Source organism: Coenobita brevimanus, chromosome 101 (assembly GCF_032717465.1).
Source record: "Coenobita brevimanus isolate Jiangsu-jjx chromosome 101, ASM3271746v2, whole genome shotgun sequence".
NCBI lineage: Eukaryota > Metazoa > Arthropoda > Malacostraca > Decapoda > Coenobitidae > Coenobita > Coenobita brevimanus.
Window position 1 is genome coordinate 59,111,515 of NC_137054.1, and position 24,783 is coordinate 59,136,297.

The 24,783-nt window shown below is 42.6% G+C and overlaps 1 protein-coding gene across 1 annotated transcript in view; it reads left to right on the forward strand.

Moving 5' to 3' along the window:
- Positions 1-24,783, forward strand: part of stan (Protocadherin-like wing polarity protein stan) — a 158,909-nt gene that overhangs the window by 78,892 nt on the left and 55,234 nt on the right. The window contains exons 15-17 of the mRNA XM_080284512.1: positions 8,621-8,817; positions 13,123-13,332; positions 23,709-23,895. Coding sequence (XP_080140638.1) covers positions 8,621-8,817; positions 13,123-13,332; positions 23,709-23,895 — 594 coding nt within the window. The remainder of the gene's footprint in view (positions 1-8,620; positions 8,818-13,122; positions 13,333-23,708; positions 23,896-24,783) is intronic.

Below are 24,783 nucleotides of genomic sequence, written 5' to 3' on the forward strand. Positions count from 1 at the left end.
TGTAGATGGCTGTAGTTCGCTGATTCGTCGTAGACTTGTAGACTGTTTGCACTGTAGGCTGTATTTTGTAGGATTCAATGTAGAACTGAAGCTAATCTTGTAGTCTCGGTTGCTTTTGTAGAAATTTGCTTTTAATTCGGAGACGATGTCCGCAGATTTGCTGGTTTGTCGTTAAGCTACTTGCAAGGCGTCGTGTGATCTCTTGACCTCTGCATCAGCATGATGATCTGGGAGACGGAGGGGGCTGGATGGAGAGAATACTGTCAGAAGCTGATGTTGTTGGTTAAGAGAGATATTCTTGTTTTCAATCTTGATATTTTGTAGGAATTTAATGTTGATTCGTAGACGAGGTTCGTATACGTTCGCTGCTACCAAATGTCATAAAGACTTTGTAGTTACTTGTAGAGAAGTATATTTTAGACTTGTGGTCGAGCGGCTTTTATATCTTGTAGTAGCTTCCTCACCAAATGTCATGTAGTGACAGGAGAGGTAAAGAATAGTATGGGACTATTTTTATTTGTCTTAGAAATATTAACAAGTCTCTCACACGGAACAAATATAAGTCCCCGGTAGCTACCTCCCTGTCTCGCTATCTGTCTCTCTCTCTCAAATCGCTAAGCCCTTCTTCCGTGACGTGTCTCTAGGGTCGCTTGTCTCCTTCTACTCTCTCTTTCCTAAAATCTGGTGTAGCAGGGGTGTGTCACGTGTGTTCCTCGTGGATGGAAAGCTTAAGGAGCCTGTGTGTGAGTATGTGTGTATATGTGTGTGCATGGTTACCAGATCTTTGTTCACGAGAGGACTGCTGACAGCTAACTGCATCATCTCCTTACTGGCCGCTGTCGTCAGCTTTCCTCAGTGTTAAGAGTGTGTAAGCATGTTTAGCACTGCTCGATTCTCGCAGATACAACACCTTCTCATCATCTGACTCCCTGCTTCTATTTATCTATTTATCTATCTATCTATTATGTAGTCCTACACTACGCGCCTGTCGTAGGGGTGGAGGAATGCATGCAGACAGTTCAGAGGAGCAGTGACCATTGAAGTAGCAATAGAAAAGAGATAAAGATGCAACAGTGTGGCGAAGAGACAAAGGTTGAAGGGAGTCAGTAAGAGGAGGAGAGTTAATGAGGCGAAAAGCCTTTGACTCCACCCTATTGAGAAGTGCTGTATGTGGGGAGCCTCCCCACACATGAGAGCTGTACTCTACACATGGGCAGATAAAACCCCTGTATAGAGTCAACAATTGTCCTGGGGTAAAGAAGGAATGGAGTCGGCTTAGCACACCCAATCTCTTGGAAGCAGATTTTACAAGAGATGTAATATGATCTTTCCAAGACAAGTCCCAAGTAAATGAAATCCCAAGCATGTTCAAGGATGATGCAGGATTAAGCTGAATGTTATCAAACATTAGTGGGTATACCTGTGGAAGATTTTGTCGGGTTGATAGGTGCAAAAACTGAGTCTTTGATGCATTAAAAACAAACATTATTTTTACCCCAGTTAGAGATATGACCCAAGTCAGACATTAGGTGTGCCATAGCCTCATCCCTTGTTTGTTGAAGTAACTGCTGAGATGGACGTTGTGGGAATCGAATGGAAAGGTGAAGGGTGGAGTCATCAACGTATGAGTGGATAGGGTTAGATGTACAGCTTAGAAGGTCATTGATGAATAAAAGGAAGAGAGTTGGTGATAGGACAGAGCCCTGAGGAACACCACTGTTAATAGAGCTAGGAGAAGAATGATGGACGTCTACAACAGCGGCTATAGAACGACCAGAAAGGAAGCTAGAGATGAAGGCACAGATAGAAGGATAGAAACCGTAAGAGGGCAGTTTGGAAATTAAAGATTTATGTCAGACTTGATCGAAAGCCTTAGAGATGTCAAGTGCAATGGCAAAGCTTTCGCCAAAGTCCCAAAAGGAGGATGACCAGGAGTCTGAAAAGTAGGTGAGAAGATCGCCAGTGGAGCGTCCCTGACGGAACCCATACTGATGATCAGAAAGAAGGTTGTGATAGGAAAGATGCTTTAAAATTTTTCTACTAAGAACAGACTCGAAAACTTTTGAGATACAGGATGTTAAAGCAATTGGACGATAGTTAGAGGGTTGGGAATGGTCACCCTTCTTTGGGACTGGCTGAATGAGAGCAAACTTCCAGCAAGAAGGAAAGGTACAAGTTGACAGACAAAGGCGAAAGAGTTTGCCTAGGCAGGGTGTAAGCACAGAAGCACAGTTCTTGAGAAAAACAGGAGGGACTCCATCAGGCCCATATGCCTTATTAGTATTGAGGCCTGTGACAGCAGAAAATACATCAGCTGAAGAAATTTTAATGTCAGCCATGAAGAAGCCAGAAGGGGGAAGTTGATGGAGGAACAGCACCGGAATCGTCTAAGATGGAATTGGAGGAGAAAGTCTGAGCGAAGAGATCTTCTTTATCAGTAGAAGAAATAGCTACAGAACCATCAGAGTAGAAAAGAGGAGGGAAGGATGATGAGGTAAAGTTGTTAGAAAGGTTTTTGGCAAGGTGCCAGAAGGAGCGGGAAGAATTCGAGTTAGAGAGTTGAGAGCACTTAGTACGGATGAAATTATTTTTAGCAGAGCGAAGAACAGACTTAGCACGATTCCGGGGAGAAACGTATAAAAGATGTGATTCAGGGGTGGGTTGGCTCCGGTACCTTTTATAGGCCCTCTACTTGTTGCGGACAGCATTAGAACAAGCGTGATTAAACCAAGGCTTTCGTGCATTAGTCAGAGGATATGAGAAAGGAATGTATGCTTCCATGCCCAAAAGAATAACCTCTGTAATGCGCAAGGCACATCCAGATGGCTCCCAGCCACGGAAGCAATAATCATTCCAGGGAAAATCAAAGAAGTACTGCCTGAGGGCCTCCCAGTCCGCAGCTCCAAAGTGCCACAGACGACGTTTCTTTGGAGGGTCCGCAGGCCGTACTGGAGCGATAGGACAGGTTAAGGTGATAAGGTTGTGATCGGAGGAGCCCAACGGAGTGAAAAGATTAACAGTGTAAGCAGAAGGATTAGTTGTAAGGAAGAGGTCAAGTATGTTGGAACTCTCTCCAAGGCGATCAGGGATACGGGTAGGGTGCTGTACAAGCTGCTCTAGGTCATTAAGGATAGAAAAGGTGTAGGCTTGTTCACCAGGTGGATCAGTGAAAGGAGAGGAGAACCAAAGGTGGTGGTGAACATTGAAATCTCCTAGAATGGAGATTTCAGAGAAAGGAGAAATGGATAGAATGTGTTCCATCGTAGAAGTAAGATAGTTGAAGAATTTTTGATAGTCAGTAGAATTAGGAGATAAGTAAACAGCACAGATATATTTAGTCAGAGAATGACAGGAAAGCCGAAGCCAGAGTGTAGAGAATTCGGAAGAATCAAGTTCAGGAACACGAGAGCAAGATAAGTTGTTGCGTATATATACACAACAGCCACCTTTGGCTTTGAAATGAGTATAGAGAAAGTAGGAGGATACAGAAAAGGGTCTGCTGTCAGTTGCCTCAGACAGCTGAGTCTCAGTTAGAAAAAGAAGGTGAGGTTTAGAGAAGGAGAGGTGGTGCTCAACTGAGCGAAAGTTAGAGGAAAGGCCACGAATGTTGCAGAAATGAAGAAGAAGAGAGTCAGACAGTGGTTCCAGGCATCTTGAGTCGTCACCAGGAGAGGGGCAGAAGGTGGGGGCATTTATGGTCCACCCCCCTGGGGACTCCAAGGCTATGTTATTTGATGCCATTTTTTCTTTTTAAATTTTGAGAAGGAAGTGTGGTGTGTAATGTGCATGTAGTTTGGTGTTGATAGTTAGAGAAACTTATGCTGGAGAGCATGCTGGCCTACTCTCTGTGTTACTGAGACACTGAAAAAGTTCAGCAAAGGGGGATGGTCGGGACCTAGTCCCAAGGGCTGATGAAACGGGAGCTCCAGCTCTCCCTATCATCGACTCATTATATAAACTAAATTGTCAAAATATTACCAAATATATTTGTGTAGTTTATCACTCCCCCAATGCTTATTCGGAACCCAGTGTATTTGATTCCATATCCACACAGTTGAGTAACCTTAACCTTGCCCTTAGCACCGAAATAACCATTTTGGGTGATTTTAATTTACATAATGTTGAATTGTTAATGCATTCTTCCAGGGCTGACGACGCTGGTCTAGGGTGCGAGCTGTTTGTGAATCATTTAATCTCACCCAGCTGGTACAGCAACAACCAGAATACCTGATAATCCTGACTATAATGCCCATCTCTTGGATTTATTCTTGACAAATAATCCAGATCAATACAAGATAGAGGTACTGTACTGTCACTACTTGAATCCTCTGACCACAATCTCATCAAAGCCTCATTAGTTAGTCCCCCCAAACCTCCCTGTTCTGAACCTGTCTGGGTGACCCGATGGCATTTTGATAGGGCAAACTGGGATGGATTTAGAAATTATCTTGCTGACATTCAATGGTAGTCTTTCTTCTCTAGTGATCCCAATTCCACTCAGTCCCACATTTGCGACTTAATACCAGCTGTTATGGATTTATTCATACCAAATCAACAGTTCACTAAAAGATCGAACTCTCTAAAATTGTTTGATGGCAACTGTGCCAGAGCAACAGCCCAAAAGTCATTAGCATATAACTCTTACTTAAAATAAAAAACATCTGAATCACTCTCTCAATTTAAAATTGCTAGAAATCATGCAAAAGCTGTATTAAATCTAGCTAAATCAAACTTTCTTCAAAAGCAAGCATCAGAACTACTGAACAACCGTAATGACAATAGAATATTCTGGTCAGCTCTTAATTCTTTCAATAATAACTTAAAGAAGTCATCTTCCATTCCCTCACTAAAATCTTCAGATGGCAACATTACAAATGACCCGTGTGGGAAAGCAGATATTTTTGCCAGTACATTTGCCAGAAACTCTACCATAGATGATACCAGCCAGAATGTCCCAGTACTAGAACTTGACTCTGCCGAAATTCTATCTGTTTATCTATTGCCAGACGCCTCAATCCCGTTTGGGGTGGCCACAAACAAATCACCTCCAAGTCGCCCTGTCCCCCGCCATTTCACTGCCCTGCTCCCAACTCACACCCCCCCTCTCACATATACCTCTCCACCCCATCCCTCCATCTCATCCTCGGCCTCCCCCTCCCTCTTCCCCCCTCCACCTCACTCACATACACTCTCTTCGTCAGTCTTTCACCCTCCATCCTCTCCACATGGCCAAATCACCTCAGTGTGTTCCTCATAACGCTTCCTGTCACATCCACATCCACACCACAACGCTCCTTTATATCCTCATTCGTCAGCCTGTCTCTCCATGTGACTCCACAGGCTCCTCTTAAATAACTCATTTCCACTGCTCTCACTCTTGACTTGTGTCCTTCCAACAACGTCCAAGCTTCACTTCCGTACGTTAGAGTTGGTATCACAGTACTGTCATGTAGTAACTTTTTCACTTCCATGCTCACTTCCCTGTTTCTTATCACTGCTGTCAAAGAACCAGCAACCTTTCTTCCCTGCTGTACCCTTTCAAGCACTTCACCCTCCAAACCTCCATCCTTACTCATCACACTACCCAAGTACTTAAACGTACTCACATTTTCCAATTCCTCACTATCCAACCTCGCTGTACATTCACTGACTTCATCTCTCTCAAAGACCATCACTTTACTCTTCCCTACATTCACCTTTAGATTCCGTTTCTTACACACTCTCCCAAACTCATCCATCAAGCCTTGCAGCTCCCCTTCGTCTTCACTCAGCAACACAGTATCATCTGCAAACAACAGTACAAGGAGTTTTCAAACACTATCCTCTCTCACCAGGGCCACTCCAACATCCACTACCCTACCTTGTACCTCTTTTATTACCCCATCCAGGTACAGATTGAACAACCATGGAGACATGACACATCCCTGTTTCAACCCAACTTTCAAAGAGAAAAATTCACTCAGTTCACCATCCACACGCACTGCAGCCTTCGCACCATCGTACATACTCTTCACAGCATTCAACAACTTCCCATCTACTCCATATATTCTTAACACTTTCCACAATCCTTGTCTATCCACCCTGTCATATGCTTTCTCCAAATCCATGAAAGCCGCATACAACTTCTTTCCCTTCTCTAGAAACTTTTCCACTAAAGATCTAAGAATGAATATCTGATCTACACAACCTCTTCCCTTCCTAAAGCCTCCCTGTTCTTCTCCAACTAATTTCTCTGTTCTTTCTCTAACTCTGTCAATAAGTATCCTGCCATACACTTTTCCTATTATAGTAAGAAGACAAATGCCCCTATGATTACCACACACTTCTTTTTCCCCTTTTCCTTTGTACAAGGGAATAATTGTACCTGACTTCCAATCAGAAATTGCCCTACTTAAAATACAGACAAGATACGTATAATCCATCCTAGACAATTTACCTACCAACAAAGCTCCAGGCCCAGATGGAATTCCGCCAATTGTTTTGAAAAAGTGTTCCCCTGAACTTGCCTCTGTTCTAGCTAAATTATTCAGACTATGCATACGTACTTCTTTATTCCCAAGTTTCATGGAAAGAAGCCAATATCCACCCAATTCTGAAGAAGGGAAGTTCTTCTGACCCCTCTGATTACAGACCAATAGCTGTCACATCTTGGTAAGGTATTTGAAACTTTAATTAATAAGCATATTGTTAAACATCTTGAATCAAACAACTTAATTAGTGATAGACAATATGGTTTTTGCCACGAAAGATCCACCATTGACATACTCAGTCTCCTAACTCATACCATCCATCAATCAATTGATCTACATGGAGAAACTCATGCAGTAGCTCTTGATATTTCTAAAGCTTTCGACAGAGTATGGCACCATTCCCTGCTCTCCAAACTCCCTTGCTATGGACTAACGTGTTTTGTTCCTTTGATTTCTTCATATCTTAGTGACGAAAATAAGAGTAAAAGTAGATGATGTATATTCCAATTTCCACTCAATTAACACCGGCGTGCCGCAGGTGTCAGTTCTGGCGCCAACCCTATTCCTGGTTCATATTAATGATCTCTTATCTGTCACCCACAATCCCATCCATTTATATGCAGATGACTCTGCATAGTTCATTCACACTCAGACACCCATTTACAAAGTCTAATATCTCAACCTCTCAACTCAGTACTGCCATCTCCATAAATCAAGACCTATCTATGATCAGTGAATGGGGACAAAACAACCTTATCTCTTTTAATGCTAGTAAAACTAAATATATACAATTTACTAATAAACAGATATTGCCAGATTCGTACATTACCTTCAGTGCCACTAATATTTCCATCTCCAAAATTATTGAAATTCTTGGCATCTCACTTAATAATGCCCTCAGCTGGACCTCTCATGTTAGATCTCTTGCTAAAACCACCTCAAAGAAACTTGGATTATTGTACAGAGTCCGTTAACTTCTTCGCAGATGAGCAGTTAACTATAATTTATAAGAGTCATGTGCGCTCTGAGCTTGAATATTGCTCACCCTTGTGGAATGGATGTGGAGAGGTTGCATTAAAACAACTACATAAAATTCAGAACAAAGCTTTTAGACTTATTAACAACCCTGCCATTACAAATAAACTACCTCCCCTGCAAGTAAGAAGGAATGTTGCCTCCCTTGCATTAATTTACAGATATTATTTTGGCAAATGCTCAGACGAAGTTGTGTCCATGGTGCCACCTCTCCATGCTTTCCCTCGTGCTACTTGGGCATCTGGTAACGCTTATGACTGAAATGTCACGCAGCCATATTGCAGAACTTCTGCCTATCAGAATTCTTTCATTCCCCGAACTGCAGCTCTCTGGAACCGCTTCCCCAGAGTTGTTTCCCTCCAAATTTCAACCCGCAGCTGTTCAAGCCTAACTGTTACAGATATTTTATGAACAGAGGACACCAGTAATCTGGTGTAATTTTTTTTTTTTTTTTTTTTTTTTTTTTTTTTTTTTTTTTTATATAAATCTCCTTGGTATTTGTCTGTGGTATATGAAACGGCTTGAAGCTTGATCAGCGCATTCCCGCACTTACTAGCTGTATTTTGTTATTTGGACAGCACTTTTACTTAAACTTGCTCTACTATATTACAGCACCCGTTTAGTTTAACCTAGTACCGAGTTTGACTCATATAAAGATACTATTTAGATATGGCCAGTTGTGGCCAAGGGTAGCCATCATGGAGCAAGGAGACAGTGGTGTTGATACTGACGCTGTGTGTGTGGGGGGGGGTATTGTGGGGACTCAGCTTCAGCTTTCATTATTTATTGTTTTTTAGATGAACTGTTGGTAGATTGTTTTCAGTAATATTTTTCATTGTCCAGTCATTGTCCAAAGGTGGTACCCTTGAGTATTTTCAAGGGTAATTAATTTTATATGTGAAAGAAAGTTCCTTAACCTTGAAAATAATCAAGGGTACCACCTCATTCCTGGAGCTTATATAATTTAGTATATGATGTTCCAAATCTTATTGAGATAGCATTTTTTTTTTTTCTCCCAGTCCACTCTGGTAAGATATTGAGATAAAATGGTGATGAAATGGATGGTTATAATGCCTGAGTTGCATAGAAAGTTTTAATTCCTAGACATTTCACAGTTGTATATGATGGCTGCCCCAAGAACTTCGCTGAGATGATCTGGTGGGAGGAGACTCCCTTTGATGGAACAGCATTGCAACCATGCCCTTATGGGGCTCAAGGCCAGGCCTCTCGTATTTGCCACAGGGAAGTTGGCTGGGGTCCACCTGACATGTTTAACTGTGTATCAGACACCTTCATTGAACTGCGAGACTTGGTAAGCTAACTTATACAGCAAAATGCAAGGATGTTCAGTTTTGGATTTTCTGATCAATTAATTTTGGTTCTCATTATTTTACACTGGAATCGCTAAGTACAAATGTTATCATGCATGCATGCATAGGTTGTTATTAAGAAACCCTGAATATTATTGTGGGGATTGCTAGTCTTAATTCTTTGTAATAACACCAACAGTTTAGGCCGAGGAGTTTCAAATTTTTTCCTAGTATGTACCCCTTGATTTTTAGATCACTGGCCTGTACCCCGATAACCACTGCACTGAATCCACAAACACTCGCCCGTTACAGAATATTAACACACAGTCTGTTGTAAAATTAGCTAAAGGGTAATTACTTTTTCAAGCACATATGTGTTAACAAATTTTTACAACACTGTGTCAGTGTTAACACAGTATTTGAATGATGGCATCCAATATTATATTTCAGTGTTAATGATACTAGTGTTTTATGGAACTATTTTCTTTTTACTTTAACTTGGCATACAATTGATATTTCTCTGTTGTAACTGTGGAATTATAACAAAAAACAAACGCAAGAACTTAATGAAGGAGTGCTATAGAAAGGATGTAGAGCTGTAGTATTGTCAGTCTGCCACTGAGCTACATAAAGTAAATTGTGAAAGGACCATAGTGTGGGCCAAGTTAAGGTGAAAATGTTATAGTTTCTCAGGCATCATTACTGTATAATCTCATGAATCCATCCATCATCCAGTCCTACATTGCCCCATGAGGAGCATAGGTGCCCAGGGTTAGGCAAGTTGGTCCTGACATTTAAGGTGAGAGTGACCAGCCTCATTTATCCCTGAGTGGCATTACATGAGCAGTAAACCCCAAATACCCCTTGGATATAAGCCTACACAGGCTCAAGCCGACTGGAGTGCCCTAATTACCCACTCAACCACCAGGTGCCATAATTTGGTTATATGGTTACCACCCAGCACAGTAAATGGTTTCCTGGTGTACAGAAAACCATTTGGCTTGTCACTCAGTGTAAAGTCACCCATAGGCAGAAGGAAGAGGAAAGAATGATGGAAAGAAAGACAAGAGGAAGTGTAAAGCCACCCACAGGTAGAAGGAAGAGGAAAGAAAGACAGAAGAGGAAGGAAGGAAGAGAGGAAAGGGCAGACACCCAAAGCAGCACTACATCGAGTGAGTGAATGGAGAGTGCCCCCACCTACCACATTATGTTAATAAAATTAGTACAGTACCTGTGTAGGTTTACATCCAAGGGGTGGTTGGGGTTTATTGCTCACATAATGCCACTCAGTGATGAGTGAGGCTGGTCACTCCCATCTTAAATGTCAAGACCAACTTGCCTAGCCCTAGGCTGTTACACTGCTCATGGGTTAATGTAGGATTGGATGATGGATGGATGGATTAGGAATACAAACATGGGCAATAGTGTGTGTATATACATCAACAGAAGACCATGCGAGCAGAGTGAAAGAAGAGTTCTGGACATACGTGGAAGCATGCATGGAAAAGGAAAAGAATGAGAGAGTGTTGTTAATTGGAGATAATGGAAAAGTAGGAAATGTGAAGGTGGATGGGGTAGTTGGTGAGTGAGGTGTGCCTGCAGAAGTGGATGAGAATGGTAGTATTGTAGTGGACATTCATGCAGGGAGGGGGGGGCGATACCCAGTATCCTCTTTAGGCACAGAATGAACCACAGGTATACTTAGCAAGTGATGAGGAGGGTGGGTGGTGAACAGATTGAATGGAAGGCAATGACTGATTATGTGTGTGTGTAGATGAGAGAATGAGAAGATACATGCTGGATGCAGGACTATACAGAGGTTGGGGAGTGGACTCTGACCACCACTTGTTGGAAGTGGAATTCAGGGTACAAATGTGATGGATAAATAGAAGGGGAAAAGGGCAGGAGGAAGCAGTCCATATGAGGAGGGTAGGAAGGTTGCAAGAAGATGATGAAGAGAAGTGGAAGAGCGATTGGGTAAATATGATTTGGAGCAGATGGGGGAGGTGGAAGTTGTGTGCAAGGTATTCACAGAAGAGTCTGTGCAGCATGTTAGGTGGTGTGTCAGGTGAAGAGATGACGAAAGGGGGTGCAAGGAACAACATGATGGAACGAAAAGGTGTGACAAGCTGTGGTGCAAAAGAGGAAAGCATATAATGAGCGAATGGGAAGCAGAGGCATGGAGGAAGTTGCGAGACATAATAGAGTGTTATATGTAGAGAAGAGAGGCAGAAAGATTTGTATGAGAAAGGAGAGACTGGATGAGGAGTTTGGAAAGAATTTGAATGTAAATGGAGGGAATGTAAGAGAATGTTCTGGAAGGAGTTATGAGTTTGACAAGGTGATAAAGAGGGTATTAGGGGAGTGAAAGAAAAAAATGGCAGATTACTAGTGGAAAAGGAAGAAAATGTGAGCAGATGGAGAGAACACTTTAAGGAATTGTTGATCAAGGAAAATGAAAATAATGTGAATATAAATGGCTAGGGAATGTGTGGGAGAAGGAGGGAGGTGAGAAAGGAGGAAGAGTTTAGTAGAATGAAAGCAACAGAAACTATGAAGAAAGTCAAAATGGGAAAAGCCCCAGGAATTGATGGAGTGTGTGGTGAAATGCTGAAGCATGGGGGAGAGGTAGTACAGTAGCAGAATGGATGTGGAAGATGTGCAGGTTGGCCTGGGAGGAAGGTAGAGTCCTGGAGGATTGAAAGTCAGGTATAATTATTCTGCTGTATTGAGGAAAAGGAGAAAAAGAAGTGTGTGATAATCATAGGGGTATTTGTCTTGTTAGTGTAATAGGAAAGTTGTATAGTAGGATACTTACTGATAGAGTTAGGGAAATAACAGAGGAAGTAGTTGGAGAAAAACAGGGAGGTTTTAAGAAGGAGAGAGGTTTGTTTAGATCAGATATTCATCCTTCAGCCTTTAGTGGAAAAGTTTCCAAGAAGGAAAAGAAGTTAGCCATTATGGATTTGGAGAAAGCATATAATAGAGAGAACAGACAAGGAATGGAGAAGGTGTTAAGAATGTATGGAGTATATGGAAAGATATTGAATGCCATGAAAAGTATGTATGAGGGCACAAGGGCAGCAGTGCATGTGGATGATGAACTGAGTGAATTTTTCTGTCTGAGTGTTGGATTGAAACAGGGTTGTGTCATGTTTCCATGGTTGTTCAGCCTGTTTGTGGATTGAGTTATAGAAGAGATACAAGGTAGGCCAGTGGATGTTGGAGCAGCCACAAATGAAAGAGGGCAGCATTTGGAAACATCGTGTTCTGTTGTTTGCAGATGCTGCTGTATTAATTGGGGATGAAGGGGAACTGCAAGGCTTGGTGAGTGAGTTTGGAAGTGTGTGTAAGAAATGGAATCCATGGGTGAATGTAGGAAAGAGTAAAGTTGTGGTCGTCAAGAGAAGTGAAGTCACTGAATGGACAGTGAGGCTGGATGGTGAGGAAATGGAAAATGTGAGTGCAGTTAAGTACTTGGGTAGTGTGATGAGTAAGGATGGAACTTTAGAGGATGAAGTGCTTGAAAGGGTTTAACAGGGAAGAAAGATTGCTGGTCCTTTGAAAGCAGTGATAAGAATTAGGGAAGTGAGCATGATAGTATTGTGATGCCAACTCTAATGAATGGAAGTGAAGCTTGGACCTTGTTGGAAGAACACAAATTAAGAGTGAGAGCAGTGGAAATGAGTTATTTGAGAGGAGCATGTGGAGTCACATGGAGAGAGAGACTGACAAATGAGGAGGTAAAGGAGCGTTGTAGTGTGGAAGTGATAGAAACATTAGGGAAAATACATCGAGGTGGTTTGGCCATGTGGAGAGGATGGAGAGCAAGAGACTGACAAGGAGAGTGTATGCAAGTGAGGTAGGGGGGGTAGAGGGAGGGGGAGACCAAGGATGAGCTGGAGGGATGGAATGGAGAGGTATATGAGAGAGGGGGCTGTGAGCTGAGGGGAAGGGCAGCTAAATTGCAGGTGACAGGGTGACATGGAGTTGATTTGTTTGTAGCCACCTTGTAAGGGGTTAAGGCATCTGGCTATACGTAGATAGAAAATGAGCACATTGTGTATTGATTTTTCATCAGTTGTCAGAGTACCCTTGGAAACCCTCTTGCATACCCCAAATGATTTACAAACCCCTAGTTTAGAGTTTTGTTGCTTGAAACTGGTTATAGAATGTGGTTAAATAAGTTTAGTTTAAATTTTCAAGATAATGAAGATTTTTTGAAGTTCCGGTTGTAACCCAAAGAGTGGAAAATGTGTGTAAATTGTGTTATGGTATTAGGTGGCAATCCGTTATTCATTTTACAGCTTGAAAGCCTTGAGAGTGAGGACTTAGAGGTGACCACCTACCTGGCAAAGAAAATCTCTGAGGACCTGAACTATGCTTGTTCAGTTACTCCTGCCATGTGGGGCTCAGATGTTCTCATTGCATCACGTCTCTTGATCATCCTTCTGGAGTATGAAACCCACCAGGAGGGCCTCAACCTCACACATCGGCAAGAACGCCACTACATTCAAGTGAGTGATGTTCCAGTGATCTTACTGTGATTGGTTTGCTGCTGTAAACTGAAAACTCTGATGGTGCATTGGCATGTGTGCAGTTCTAGTCTTGCTGATGTCACTTGTTTAATTACGTGGCATAATAATCATGCTTGGAGTATGATAGGAATAAATCAGATATAAGAATCAACATGAAGCTATAAAAGTATATTATAAAAATAGGTTTCACAGGGTATGGTACATTATTAATTTGTTCTTATTAAGTACTCTGATAATTTACTTCTATTTAGTCTATGTCTTTCTTTCCTTCATTCTTTCCACTTCCTTCAGCCTGTGGGTGACTTTACACTGAGTGACAAGCCAAATGGTTTCCTGTGCACCAGGAAACCATTTACTACGCTGGGTAGTAACCATATAACTAGATTTTGGCGTGGGTAATTATTGCGCTCCAGTCGGATTGAACCGATGAAGGTCTATATCCAAGGGGTGGTTGGGGTTGATTGCTCATGTAATGCCACTCAGGGATAAGTGAGGCTGGTCACTCTCATCTTAAACGTCGGTACCAACTGCCTAGCCCCGGGCTCCTACATGCCTCATGGGGCAATGTAGGATTGGATGATGGATGGATGGATAGTATGATCGGACTTTCCCAGATTCATAATAGTTTTAAATTACCTTCAGGAATCAAATAATGGTGTTTATATTGCTTTACCTGGTATGGTGTACTTTAGTAAATTTGCAAAATGATGCTAAAAAGTATCATTTTTCCATTAAATGCCATATTTATCCCATATCTTGCTTGCCTTTTTAGTAATCAGTTCTTGATACACACACTACAGTCCAGATCACCCATCTTAACATTGAAAGCACAGCTTGTAGCAGAAAAAAATAACTTTCACTGTTGAGATTCTGTTTTCCCTCCTGGTAGATGCAAGGTTGTCTTGGCTGTGACATTTCCATTTCATTTATTTACCATACTTAATCATTCAGTAACTACAGGCATACTTGTATACATGCGTTGAAGAATAGAAAATAATGCTGCAGTAGATATATTCTGCTGCATAAATCAAGTGAATAATTGTATAATTTAATTTGCTGAAGATTTATGACTTACAGTGTTGTATGCAAGGTAACAAGTGTGTCTGTACCATGCTGAATCATTCAGTAACTGCAGGCATACTTGTAAACATGCCCAGAAGAACAGAAAGTAATGCTGCAGTAGATATATTCTGCTGCATAAATCAAGTGAATAATTGTATACAGTAATTTAATTTGCTGCAGATTTATGACTTACAATGTTGTTTGCAAGGTAACAGTGTCTGCTCTGGCAATTTTGGTATCACTTTCCCTTCTAGGAGAAAATGTGGTCTTGCAGTGAGCCAAATGATGATTACTGATACAGAGGATTTTAGCGAATCCATGTTGGTCAGAACTGTGTTGCAGGACACACTGTATATCCAGAACAGTAAATATATATCACAACAAATCGCAGTAAACTGATTTAAGATGATCATTTGTTAGGGTCAGGGAAGGTTCAGCTGGAATGAGTGTTGGGAAGGACTGTACAGTAGGTACAGTATAAACTAATTTGGAAGGGAAGTGTGAACAGATGTGGTGGTGTGTCTGTGCTGGTTGAGGGGAAGTGGATGGAATGTGTCATGACTACAGTGAGAGTAAATGAAGGATTATAGCAGTGAAAATATTGTTTGGTAACCAGATGATTACATTTGTATTGGCATATGCTCCACAGGTTGGCTTAGAAGATGAAGAAAATGATAGATCTGGGATGACTTGATACGTATGGTTGGTGGTATAGGGAATGATAAGAATGTAGTTTAGGTTGGGATTTAAATGGTCACATGGGTGCATATGCAGCAGCTCAAAGATACAAATAGGTGCACAGAAGATGCTCATATGGTTCAAAGAAGGTGGAGGGGTTAAGGATACCTAAGTTCAGGGAGGCAGTGAATAAGACTGTGTGCAACATGTTTTTAAGAAAACAGTGAGTAGACTAATACGTATAAGTTAATAGGTAGCAGAAGCCAAACTGACTATTTCCCGGTCAGGAGGAATGATAGGAGATTTGTGAAGGATGTTATTCATAGGAAGAGAAGCATACCTGCTCAACACAGATTACTAACATGTGACATGGTACTAAAGGAGCAGGTAGTGAGGAAAAGGACCTGTTCACCCAAGAGGAAAATGTGGAAGTTGAAAAAACAGACAGTAAGGGATACCTCCTATAGTGAGACTAGTAGAGTGGTGACCAAACAGGGAGCTGTAAACAGAAGAGTTAATAAGCAATACAGAGCTCTTAAGAACAGTCTCTTTAGAGTCACCCATTCAGTGTGTGGATGAACAGCAGGCCCTCCAAGGTAACATGGTGGTGGGATGAGGGTGTAAAAGCAGCAGTTAAAAAGAAAAGAAGACTTTACTGGGAATGGAAAAGGGGTTGTAGCAGAGAGGAATACTTGACTGCCAATCATAGGACCAGAAATGAGATACACAAGGCAATGTCTGAGACTCAGAGACGTTTACTGAATGGCCTAAATAGTGCTGAAAAGAAAAATGTGATATTTAAGGTGGCATATCAGATGATGAGAGAAAACAGGGATATCATGGTTGAGTAGTTTGCAAAGAATGAAGCTGGAAGGGTGGTGGTGGAGTTGGGACATGAAATTTGCATGGAGAAAGCAGTATAACCAGTTGCTGAATGAGGAGTTTGACTGGAACAGGGAAGGGTTGGAGTCAACAGATCCAATGTTTGGCCCTTGGCATTTGATTGATGATGCTACTTTGAGCAGGACAGGCATGATGCAGTTGGGGAAGGTGGCAGGTGTGTATAAGTTGAATGCTGAAATGTTGAAGGCCTCAGGAAATATAGGAGTGGGTTAGCTACTGTTATGATAAATATGAGTATACAGGCAAACCCTGATTTAACGATCAATCAATCAATCAATCATTTCCTGTGGCACCCTCGGGGATGCATAGGGCCTCGATGAACTCACACCACCACATCCTATCTTGTGCTAACTCCTCAAGATCTCCCCAACACTCACCTCCAGCTTCCCGTCTCATTGTCCTCACCCACGTCGCTTTTGGCCTTCCTCTACCTCTCCTACCAAGTGCCACCCACCCTGGTGTACCTCGTACTATTCCCTGTCTCCTATACACATGTCCTAGCCACTTCCATCGTGAGAATCTAACATATTCATCGATCGGCTGCACTCCCGTTATTTCTCTAATTCTACTATTTGGTATCCTTTCCCACCACTTAACTCCTAATATTCTTCTAAGTGCTTTATTTTCAAACACCAAGAATTTATTTTCCATAGTCACTGTGCTGTACCAAGACTCGTGTCCATAAATTAAGATACTCCTAACCATTACCTTATAAATTTTGATTTTTGTATGCACAGAGAAATTGTTATTATTCCAAATATTTTTAAGCATTCCCATTGCCTGATTAGCCTTCTTTAACCTTTCCTGGAATTCAAAGTTCAAAGAACCATCCTTGGCTAAATAAGTACCTAAATATTTAAACCTATCAACTTGCTTTACAACCATACCTTCAATAACACATTCCCGCGCATTTTCCATATTCATATTGATTATTTCAGTTTTTCCACAATTAATAACCAAACCCACCTTGCGACCTTCACTCACCAAACAGTCCAACACTCTCTGCATCTCTTCTGGCCCATCACAAATCAAAACTATATCATCTGCATAATCTAAATCCAAAAGTTTCCTGTTCTCTCCCCAAAGTATACCTGCACCGGTTTCTGTTCCAACGCGTTTCATAATGTAATCAATGACCAATATAAATAGTAAAGGCGATAGAACACCACCTTGAATTACTCCGGACTTGACTTCAAACGAATCACTAAGACAACCATCAACCATCACTTTACAAAATGTGTCCTCATGCATGTTCATAATGACCCTCACAAACTCCTCTGGTATTCCATAATGTCTCATGATCTTCCCCATAGTCTCTCTCGAAACACTATCAAAAGCCTTTTCAAAATCAACAAAACAAAGACTTAATGGTACTCTCATTTCATTAACTTGCTGCATCAAATGCCTAACTATAAAGATCTGATCATTGCAACCACGTCCCTTTCTAAAACCAGCCTGTTCATCCCTCAGAATACCCTCAACCACCGGCTCCAACCTATTTAACAACACTCTACTGAAAACTTTCAAAGCTATCGGTGACAAAGAGATTCCCCTCCAATTACCACATTCACTCAGGTCTCCCTTCTTCGTAACTTTAACAATTACACCATTCTTCCAAACTGATGGTAGTAACCCCATCACCCATATCTTATTGAATAGCTTGGTCAAGATCATTATTAATCTATCCCCCTCCACTTTAAACATTTCCGGAAATAAACCATCCTCCCCTGGTGCCTTATTATTCTTTAACTGTTTTACTGCTTTCTCCACTTCTGCAAGCCTCAACTCTCCTGTTTCTATATTTAAATCTTCCTGAGCAGACGGTATATCCTCTTCTGGTGGTATTGGTCTATTAAGAACTGTCTCAAAATGCTCTTTCCATCTATTTTTAATATCTCCATCTTTGGTCAATAAATTTCCTTCCCTGTCTCTAACTGGTATTTCCTTGCGTTTACCTGCATTACCACTCAGTTCTCTAATCGATTCATATGCTATTCTTTGACTCTGTCCATCATTTTTGTTTATTAAGATTTCAGTCTCTGCAACCTTTTCATCCACACATCTTCTTTTATCTCTCCTAGCTAACCTTCTTACTTCTGAATTCAAACTCCAGTACGCAGCTCTTGCTAATTCAATCTCTCGTTCATCAACGCATTGCAACTCTCTCCTCAATTTAGCCTCACCTCTCTTTTTTATCATATCCCACGTTTCCTCTGACATCCATTTCTTTCTCCTGAAGCTATGTCTCCTTCCAATCGTACATTCAGCAGTCTCATGCAAAACTTTGTTCACATCCTCCCACATCTCATCTACACTTCTCTACCCCTCTTCCAACGTTTCCAACACCAAAAACCTATTTCTGCATTCTAATCTGAATTCCTCCTTTTCTTCTCCTTCCCTTCTAAGCTTAACAATATCGTATCTACCAACACCAGATTTTTCCTTCTTCTGATTTTTAAGTTTAAACCTTATTTTTGCAATGCTGAGTTGATGGTCACTACCAATATCCGCTCCCTGTTTAACATGAACATCTAGCAGAGAACTTCTATGCCTCCTACTGATAGCGATGTGATCAATCTGATTTTTATATTTTCCACACGGCGACACCCATGTTGTCTTGTGTATATTGCAATGCTGAAAGAGTGTGCCCCTGATGACTAAGTCATTTGCTAGACAGAAGCTTCCAAACCTCACTCCGTTTTCACTCATCCTACTACCAACTCCCATCTTACCCATACATGCCTCAAATCCCTCATTTGAACAGCCCATTACTGCATTAAAGTCTCCAACGCAGATCAAAACATCATGTCTAGGTACCCTTCCTACTCCTTCTTGCAACTTTTCATAAAATGTGTCTTTCCTTTCATCGAGTGCATCATTAGATTTAACGATGCAGTTGGTTAAGTAAAAGCCCGTCGCTAGGCAGGGTATCTTAAATCGGGGATGATTTAACATGTAAAGTATAGGGATGCATTTTTAAGCCTTGTGTCTCCCCCTCAACCAAGTCCTAAACTCACCCAAATGAGTCCAAAAAAGAAGTATAAAGCCAGTCTAAATGGCCTAACAGCTGTAAAAGAAGCTAACCTAAGCCTAACACACTTAAATAGCTCACTAAAACCAGCAAATAAAATCTGAAAAATCATAAAAAATAGAAAATATTAAACACCTCTCATCACTTACTTCTTGCAAGTCCATGTCTGGTCTTGGTCATCATCCTTGCTATCTCCCCCAAGGCTAGGGGACGTGTGGTGCTCCCTAGCACTCACTCATCCTCCTCAAAGCCCTCAAACCCTGTCTCCAGGGGAGGGTCGGGATAGGGGAAGCCTGGCAAGGTGGGGTGATGGTACTGGGAGACTGATGCACTGGCACTAGGGTTGGTGATGGGGTGCGATGTGATGACTCACGAGGTGGCAATGGGGTGCAATGTGTTGACAGACGAGTTGGTGAGGGAGACAGCTGCAATGACTGGTTAGGTGGTGAGGGAGACCACTGTGATGACTGACAAGGTAGCAAGGGAAACAGATGCCATGGCTCACGTTGTGGCAAGGGAGACAGAGGCGGTGGCTGAAGTGGTGTCGGAGATCGAGGCTGGGGCGAGGAAGGTAACAATGGAGTGGTGAAGTGTTGCAGTAGAGACCCAGGTGACATGGGAGACAGGAATTGGCTTGAGGTAAGGTCCACCACTGAGGGCCAAGCACATCCTTGTCAGGCGAAGGACCTCGATGTTTTTCTGTTGGTTGATAGCTGGGAAGATTCTCTGCTGGTCGAGGGCTGGGGAGATCCTCTGTGGGTTGCTGGTGTGGTGGGGGCCTGTTTGAAGAAGGCAGTGATGGTAGTCTGCTTGGCCACCCTCTTCTTTTCCTCCAGCATTGCCCTGTACACCTTCATCCCATCCTCCAGCCAATCAGAAGCGTCCCTGCTTCGTACTGGGAGAGGGTCGTGAGTGCGCATAAGCACAATGACCTCGTCAGCATTGGTCACCATCTCCTTCAGAATCTTCATACTGAGGGCTCGCACCTCAGGGACAACCTCCTCCTCCTGTGCCTCCTGGTGTGCCCGCTGAATCTCCATATTGAGGAGCTTCTTATTGCTGAGGTCCTCCCTGTGGCTTCTAGGACCTCCTCCGTGTCCTGCTCGTCAACTTCCCCAAAGCCAGCCTCATGTGACAGTTGCACAGTGTCCTGCCGCACCCGTTCTACCCACAGTGCTTGCACACCCTCGGGGAAGCCGGTGAAGGAGTGAACACACTCTGGCCACAGCTTGCACCACACACCATTCATGGTGGCCTTGCTTGCCTCCATGCAACCATGATGTTCTTGATGGCGTGGTGTATATTATATTCTTTCCAGAAGGAATGCACCATCGTCACACGCCCTCGCCAACTGCTGCATAGTGCGGCGGAGGTAGTATACCTTCAATGTTGCGATCACCTCTTGGTCCATGGGTTGCAACAGTGACGTGGCGTTGAGGGGCAGGAACCCGACTTATGTGTTGCTTTCCTAGTCCTTCATTGCAGGAGGGTGGCTAGGCCCATTGTCTACCACCACAAGAAATCTGTTGGCAAAGTTTTTCCTGGATGCATACCTCTTGAGGATCTTGAGGACACAAGAGAGGTAGGAGTGAAAATTTGAAGAACAGATGTCAGAAGTCAGTCAGGCCTTGTTTGACTTCTAAATCACCCTTAAATTCTTCTTAACATACCCCACCAGAGCCCTCAGGTTTTCGGAGTGGTAGACAAGGAGCTGCTTTAACTTGAGGTCACCCTCATCGTTGCCCCCCAGCAGCAGCGTAATCTGGAGGACTTGAACCCTGGCATAGACTTTTCCCCTGTTGTAAGATATGTCTTTGAGGACATTCTCTTCTAAAGAGCCCAGTCTAGTCAAAATTCAGATCCTGTTTTGCACTGTAGCCACCCTTCGTGATGATGCACTTAAGTTCGTCAGGGAACACTACCGCCACCACCGCATTCGCACTTGCCACCTCAACAGACATCCTGATGTTGTGGAGGCTTGCCTGATTCTTAAAGCAGTCAAACCACCTTTGGGTAGCCTTAAAGGTTTCACTAGCATCAAGATTGCATCTCACCCTTATTTCGTCCCAGAGGGAGAGAGCCCTCGTGCATATGTCCGCCTACTCATCGGTGCCTTCCTCCTGCTCTGGTCCTCCACCCACGTGCAGAGCATCGACTCCAGTTCCTCCATTGCAGGCTCTCCATGGCGGGTGAGACGGGAGGTGGTGAAGGTAGCAACCTCCTCAGTGGCAGCCCTGATGGCCTCCCTTTTCTTGATAATGGTGGAGACAGTCAACTGGGCCAGGTGGAGAGCTGAGGCAATGGCACATGTGCCCTCGCCTTTGTTGTGGCACTTAAGAATATCAAACTTCACTTCAAGAGACATGGTTTTACGAGCGTGCTTTGCAGGAACATCACCAGCACTAACACTAGCAGGCTGCTTACCGCCTTGACTGGGGTCACCACTACCACCACTAGCCCCACCACATGGAGCATCCTTACCAGACATAATTACACTTATTTAGGCCAAAATTCACACAAAATCTCACTCCACACAAAATTAGTATGGTATCACTACCCTACTCAGGGCACTGCTGGGGTACAGCTACAGTGCACTACGATAGCGGCTTGCATAATGTTGGTGATGCAACACAATCTGTGGCAGGTGAGCGTAAGAGAGTTCCTCATTGAGAGACAGCTGGTGTGAGAAGAACGATATATATGGGTGTGCACGGGGTGAGCGATGGGTGCGGGTGCTGCACAAGCGTTTCTGTGCATTCTGGTAGGCGGGCGGGCTCAGCTGGCCACAGGAAGGCATGTAATTCAGTCTTTTGGCCCATCACTCCTGGATGAAACATTGGAGGACCCGTCATTAACCTGGGCTTAGCCATCATTAGGCGGGAAATGGTGGTATTTTTACCTCGTCACTAATCAGGGTATCGCATATAGGGGTATCATAAATCAGGGTTTGCCTGTATATGACAGTATTCTTACAGATGATTGGTTGAAGAGTATGACTGTAAATGTGAATAAGGGGAAGGTTGATGCCCTGGAAGGAGGAAATTATAGAGGCATAAAATTTTTGGACGAGAAAATGAAGGTAATGGAGAGAGTCATGGAAGGTATGGTATGGGAATGAGTGAATGTTGATGAGATGTAGTTTGAGTTTATGCCAGGCAAAGGGACCACTGATGCCATGTTCATTACCCAACAGCTTCAGGAAAAATACAAATGTAAGAAGAGGGAGCTGTACTTTGTTTTTGTTAATTTGGAGAAGGCCCTTGACAGTCCCTAGGGAGGTGTTGAAGTGGATAGTGAGAAAGTTTGGGATTGAGGAGTGGCTGATTAGAGTGGTTGTGGTTATGTGCATGGGTGCTCGCACCCAGGTGGGAGTGAATGGAGATTTGAGAGATGTGTTTTCTGTGAATGTTGGCATGCATCAGGGGTCAGTCTTGGGCCCGTGTTGTTTTCTCATGGTGTGTGAAGCTTTCTCACATGACTTCAGAAATGGACTTCCATGGGAGTTGTTGTATGCTAATGACTTGGTGTTGAGTGCAGAAAATGAAAGGAGGTGGAGGAAAGAGCTTGAAAGTGGAGAGATGGACTGGGCACAAGAGTTAGAAAGTAAATGCTGATAAAACAGAAGTCATGATATATAGGTCTGGTGGTGGTTCTGTCAAAGCAGAGAGAGTATGGCCATGTGTGGTTTGCCACAAGGGTGTAGGAAGTAACTTCATCTTGTGTAGTGTTTGTGATAAGTGAGTGTGTAAGAGATGTAGTTGTATTAAAGGTAGATTGCAAAATAATTCTGATTTTGTGTGTGCGGTGTGCTGGGGCTAGCATGTAGAGATTTTGATGTGTAAAAGGACTTATCATGCTGGAGTGTCCCTTGAGTGTGTGCTGGAGTGTTACTTCAGGGACATATTATGTACTGAAAGTGAGGCTGGAACTAGTTCTGTGACTAGGATAAGAAGTGGTTGGAGGAAGTACAGTACAGGGAGTTGTTGCCTATTCTAACATTAAGAAGGCTCTCCATCTGTGCTAATTCAGCATGTGTTAGGAGTGTAATTCTGTTTGGTAGTGAGACCTAGGCAGTAAAGAGGATATTTGTAGGCAGAAACATACAGAAATGACAGTGATTAGATGAATGTTTAGTGCATCTTTGATTGTGAGGTCTGGGGGGCCAGGATTGCATTTGAAAGGTTGAGAGGAAGGACCGAACTTAAATGTACTGTATTTGTTTTGTGATGAGGAATGTATTTGTGTTGTGATGAGGAATGTACTTGTATTGTGATGAAGAATGTATTTGTGTTGTGATGAGGGTTAGATTGAGGTGATTTTGGGATGTGTAGAGGATGGAAGACAACAGTCGGGTGTGGAAGTTGTGAGGTGTGAGCATCAAACATATGGTTGTGAGAGGCAGATCAAAAAAGACCTTGGAGGAGGTCATAGAGTGTGAGCTCAGGGATAATGGACTGAATAGGAGGGCTGCCAGAGATCAAGCAACATGGAGAGCCACCACTAGGTGATCAAGGCTGATGCATAAAAGCATGTTGAAGTCTTCATAAACGATGTGTTAGGATTTACTGTATAACTATAAAAAAGTAAATTGGAAGTTAATTCCGCTCTTTAGACTTTCTGGATGGAAATATGCATGGTGCTTGTATTGAGTCTTAAGTAATTTATGTGTTTTGTTAACTAGAACCTTGTGGAGTCAGCCTCAGTGATCCTGCAGCCAGTGTACAGCCCCCATTGGCAGCGAATCAATGGTGTCGAGGGCTTTGGAGCTGATTCCCTCCTCACCAAGATGGATGCATATGTTGCCACACTTGCCACCAGTCAGGGGGACACCTATACTACACCCTTTGAGGTCCCCACCACACATGTTGGTCAGTACTGTAATAGCTTCAATCATAGTGAATCTATATTATGATGATCCAATTTATGTATGTATGTGTGTTATTGTAACACAACAAAAACGGCACAATCTAGCACACTTTTTGTTAGAGCTAGGTACCATTGAAATGCTCTTACTTGAAGAATAAAACCATTTCCAGTCCAATCAAGCCACTGGTTCTCAAGTTATGACTCATTTTTGGTCTTTTGACATCGAGAGTTTAAGTGAGTAATAATAATCTGTATTATAATGATACGATTTTTGTATGTTTATTTCTTACCATAACAACAAAAGCAGCTTATGTAGCGCAAATTTTTGTTAGAGCAAGATACCGTAAAAATGCTCTAACTTGAAGAGTAAAACAATTTTCAGTCCAGTTGGGCCACCGGTTCCTAAGTCATGACTCATTTCTGGCCTTTTGTTACAAATTTAGTGTTTGCTTTTTGTGAAGGGGATGGATTTGTCCTTCGTTTGGCATTGAAATTACCAGCACGACAGAAGAGAGAATAGTGACGTGTTGTTTTATCACTCTCTCACCACTTATACTCCTAAATTATAAATTGTTTAGTATAATGCTATAGTATAAGTTAGTATAATAGCAAACACTACTATTCTGCCTTTCTCTCTCTCTCTCTCTCTCTCTCTCTCTCTCAATATGGGTGTCCCAGCAGAATAAAAATAAAGGAAATTCCTTGCTCTGTCTCACTCGTGGCATGAGAAGTTCAGATTTCTGATACCTTTCGACTGAAAACAAGAATTGACTTGACATCAAGCAGCGGCTGCCAATGGCAGTTTTTGCTCAAGGTCACCAAAGGCGGCCTTTAAGTGAGTCATATGTAATTTGTCCATCCATCATTCACTCCTTTATTGCCTTATCAGG